Below are 4,349 nucleotides of genomic sequence, written 5' to 3'. Positions count from 1 at the left end.
CTGGCTAATTTTTTGTATTTTTAGTAGAAACGAGGTTTCACTAGATTGGCCAGGCTGGTCTCGAACTTCTGACCTTGTGATCCACCCACCTCAGCCTCCCAAAGTGCTGGGATTACAGGCGTGAGCCACCTCGCTCGCTGGGCCGACAAGCAGCTTTTTTTAAGGTAAAGGTTTCTTATCCAAAGCAAAGCAAAAAGTTTAAAAAGTGCTATAAAGTTCATGTCCCTGCTAGGTTAGAGCTTTAAAAAAGAGATGGGAGGAGAAACTGCCACTGCCACTTGGTTCCCTCTTCCTATATGCTTTTGATGTCTCCTAGCTAAAAATTTCCTGGTTTCTCATGTGAGCTGCTGAAAGAGGTCTTATAAACCTGAAATGGTAACAGCAATGCTGAATAAAAAGAGGAATGAGAAAAAGTGCTAAGGACTAGTCACACCTCTATTGATCGACTCAGACGATTGGCTTTGGTAGTCATGGTTAACTGACATCTGTTTGAATCCCATCAGAGTCTTGAATCAGGCTGTGTTAAACGGTGTATTAAACTATTCTTGTATGCCCCAATCTCTACTTATTCTCAATGATGACTGTATTTAAATATACTTGTATTCCTCCAAGTACTTGGATAAATAATGATAGCTAGGATATGACTGGACCCTAGATTTATATTACAGTTTCAAGAAGAGATAACCAACCACGTATACATAACATTTTGTTCTTTAGAAAGTACAGAGGTCCTGGATAGATCACAGGAGGTCTGTCTCTCCAAAATAAAATTGTAACAAAATTACACTTATCTCGAAATAACTGTGCACCAACAAAGTGATATCAATATATTTTAAATGCCGGTACTGACTGACATTTGAATTTGCAGTGACTTCATGCAAGCCAAAACAAAAAGACTAGCAGGTAAGTTCATTGCCTATAAGTTTGTGACTTTTACAAACCCCACATTTACATCAGTAAGTAGCAATGCAGTGCAAAAGCTATCTGGTATTCCAGTGGGATTCTATGGTAGGAAACTGATGTGCAGGAAAGGTTGACAATGTATCTGATTTTACGGGACTCCTTATTTAGTTACCAAAACCTCCTTCTTACTTAAACTATACATGCTAAATATAGTCTCTGCATCTCTCCTTGGTTCTTTCATTCATCTTTCTGTTCTTCAAAAAAAAGTTAAAAAAAAAAAAAAAACTTTGGGATATCTCAAGGGCTTATTAAAGCCCTCACATGCTGATAGTGACTAAACATAACTTATACTCAAGACATTAAAAACAAAACTTTACAAACAATAATATTGCTTACATCCTCCACTACTCATAATGTGCACAAACATACCACAGCTGATGACAAGACACCCAGGAGATTTTGGATTGGGAATCTTTACCAGTAAAAGGAGCAATTTCAAGAGTTAAAATGTTTAACACTGGCACAATAGTCATGAAAAAAGAAAAAAAGAAAAAGAACAACAGCAACAAAATGTATAACATGAGTTTTTTTTTTTTTTTTTTTTTTTTTTGGAGACAAAGTCTTACTCTGTCACCCAGGCTAGAGTGGAGTGGCAAGATCTTGGCTCACTGCCACCTCCCCCTCCTGGGTCCAAGTGATTCACCTGCCTCAGCCTCCTGAGTAGCTGGGATTACAGGCGTGCGCCACCATGCCCGGCTAATTTTTTTGTATTTTTAGTAGAGACGGGGTTTCACCATGTTGGCCAGGCTGGTCTCGAACTCCTGACCTCAAGTGACGCGCCTGCTTCAGCCTCCCAAAGTGCTGGGATTACAGGCGTGAGCCACTGTACCCAGCTGTAACATGACTTTCATATACTGTTTTTCCATTTTGTTCCCAATCCTTCCCCTATTAATACTTGATGGATACAAAAAGACAAGTTGATCCTGGGTATAAAAATGCCAAAAATCCTCTTCACTTAAACTTTGGTTTAACTGAAAAAATAACTTTAAAAGGGTGATTTTCAGATTTGTTCTTTGGTCAGGCAGTATAAAGCTCTCTGAAAGAAGTCCCTTTACCTGGTTATAGTATGAAAACAGTCAAAATAGAAAATGTCAGTTTAGGAAAGAGATATGTATGTTCATAATTTCTCAGAAAAGAAGAAAAAAATGTATAGACAGGCAGACCCTAGCCCCAGACGCCAGGTTCAGTTGTCTTAGGACATCAAGAACAAAAGAGAACTAGCATTCAGAAGAGTAATATTTAAGGGGGTTAGCTTCTAAAAGGCCTCAATAAATAAATCAAATCCTTAAACAGGAACATGATAAATGATTTCTGAGCAGAGGATTTACCAACATTTTCCTTTATCAGTTTAAATCTTAATCTGGACCCAGACCCAGCCAGAGGCTGTGGTAATTTTGGTATAGAAAGCGGTAGGGAATGCAAGCCACAGACTCTGCAAGGAGTAACAATTCCTCCCACACTGCCCCTGCCCCTCATCCACCAGGAGTGCACATCATTCTACAGAGCAGCTTTGTACCCAACACTCAGATGTGCGAGGGGCCTTCTCACCAGGGTGGAATATGGTGCTTTGACAACAGTAAGTGCTTTAAAAAGGGGGTGGGATGTGTTATGGTTAGAGCTTGGGAAGAACCAGAATTTGGGCACATCCTCCGACTGTGACCATTATGAAGAAATATTTGATGGTAAAGGAAGAAATCATCTGGTGACCAGACAAAATGGAATAAGACCAAACCCTTGGGAGGTTACACAGTAAGCCTTTCAGCAGTCATCGTTTACTGTTTTTCTTAAAAGACTAAACTTAAGATTAAAGGGTGAATACTTCAGTTGTTTACTTGAATGGCTAAAGAAAGATTCCAAGGTTGGCCACCTCTGAGACCTGGATGGGAAGTAAGTGGAAGGCACTTGCTCCCTAGGGAGGAGGGCCAGGTAAGTCTCCAGGCTGTGGAGCCAGAGCCAGCAGTAGCTCTTGATGGGCCCAAGTCTGTGAGGTGCTGGGAGAGGGGAATGGCCTGGCCTGTGTGGTTGGCCAGAGACAGGCTAGGGTCAGCGTGATTTCACAAGTAGAATGGTTATAAAATAAAATGTTTTTTTAATGGACCAAAAAAGCAAAGTGAGTCACCTTTGTTTTTAAAGGTGAGATTTAGCAAAGGAAGGATTTGAAGCAGTTTTTACTATTTACAAAATGTCATTTAGAGTGGAGATGGCCACCTTCAGTAGTTGAGGAAATGTCTTTCACATGAGATGGCCACAGAAGTGCGGTTCCTGGAACCGGCTCACAAAGGCCACACGCTGTCCTGGGCGAGGGAGAGTTCCTCTGAGGGAGCACCAAAAAGGCTCAGTCTTCTGTTTCTTCATAGGTCGTCTCGTCAAAGGGCCTGTCCAGTAGAGGCACCAGCCGATGACGGGAATACTTCAGCTGCAATAGGTCCCCAACTTCATCTATCTCCTTTAAAGCCTGAAATATACACGACACAGTAGAGGTATGTCAGAGCCAGGAGGATGCAGCATGCCTGGTGTTTTACTTTGCTAAAACTATCATGGCAAGATTATCCTATGGCAGGACTTATGTCTACTGCATTTATAAGATCAGACTATAATACAGCTGTGGGAGGAGCTGCTTTCTTTCTTTCTTTTTTTTTTTTTTTGAGATGGAGTCTTGCCCCGCTGCCCAGGCTGGAGTGCAATGGAGTGTTCTTGGCTCACTGCAAACTCTGCCTCCCGTGTTCAAACGATTCTCCTGCCTCAGCCTCCCAAGTAGCTGGGATTCTAGGTGTGCGACACAAACCACGACTAATCTTTCTTTAGTAGAGACAGGGTTTCACCATGTTGGTCAAGCTGGTTTCGAACTCCTGACCTTGTGATCCACCCGCCTCAGCCTCCCAGTGTTGGGATTAGAGGAGTGAGCCACGGTGCCCAGTTGAGCTACTTTTTGAACAAGGCCTTCAAACTCACCATGAATAATGGGTTGTGAATAGCCAGGTATGCAGAATAAAGGCTATAATTCAAAGTATGATATACTTGGTAGAAAAAGTTATGTGCACCCTGAACTCACAAAACTGACTACAATTTGTCATCTCTCCCTTTTTGAGATGGAGTCTTGCTCTGTCACTTAGGCTGGAGTGCTGTGGTGCCATCCCAGCTCACTGCAATCTCTGCCTCCCAGGTTCAAGCAATTCTCCTACCTCAGCCTCCCAAGTAGCTGAGATTACAGGCACCTGCCACCACGCCTGGCTAATTTTTGGATTTTTAGTAGAGATGGCATTTCACCAAGTTGGCCAGGCTGGTCTCAAACTCCCAACCTCAAGTGATCCACCACCTTGGCCTCCCAAAGTACTGGGATTACAGGCATGAGCCAACAACCCGGCCATTTTTTTTTTTTTTTTTTT

The 4,349-nt window shown here is 42.2% G+C and overlaps 1 protein-coding gene across 1 annotated transcript in view; it reads right to left on the bottom strand.

The window, feature by feature from the left end:
* Positions 1–3,029: 3,029 nt before the first annotated feature.
* The window catches only part of SPTLC2 (serine palmitoyltransferase long chain base subunit 2), a 110,502-nt gene continuing 109,182 nt past the window's right edge, over positions 3,030–4,349 (bottom strand). Inside the window, exon 12 of the mRNA XM_032287735.1 lies at positions 3,030–3,418. Coding sequence (XP_032143626.1) covers positions 3,299–3,418 — 120 coding nt within the window. The 3' untranslated portion in view covers positions 3,030–3,298. The remainder of the gene's footprint in view (positions 3,419–4,349) is intronic.

Source organism: Sapajus apella, unplaced genomic scaffold, assembly GCF_009761245.1.
Source record: "Sapajus apella isolate SASKATOON/1434 unplaced genomic scaffold, GSC_monkey_1.0 scaffold20, whole genome shotgun sequence".
NCBI classification, from domain to species: Eukaryota; Metazoa; Chordata; class Mammalia; order Primates; family Cebidae; genus Sapajus; species Sapajus apella.
Note: the sequence above shows the minus strand (reverse complement) of the source record. Positions and strands in the feature narration are given on the sequence as shown.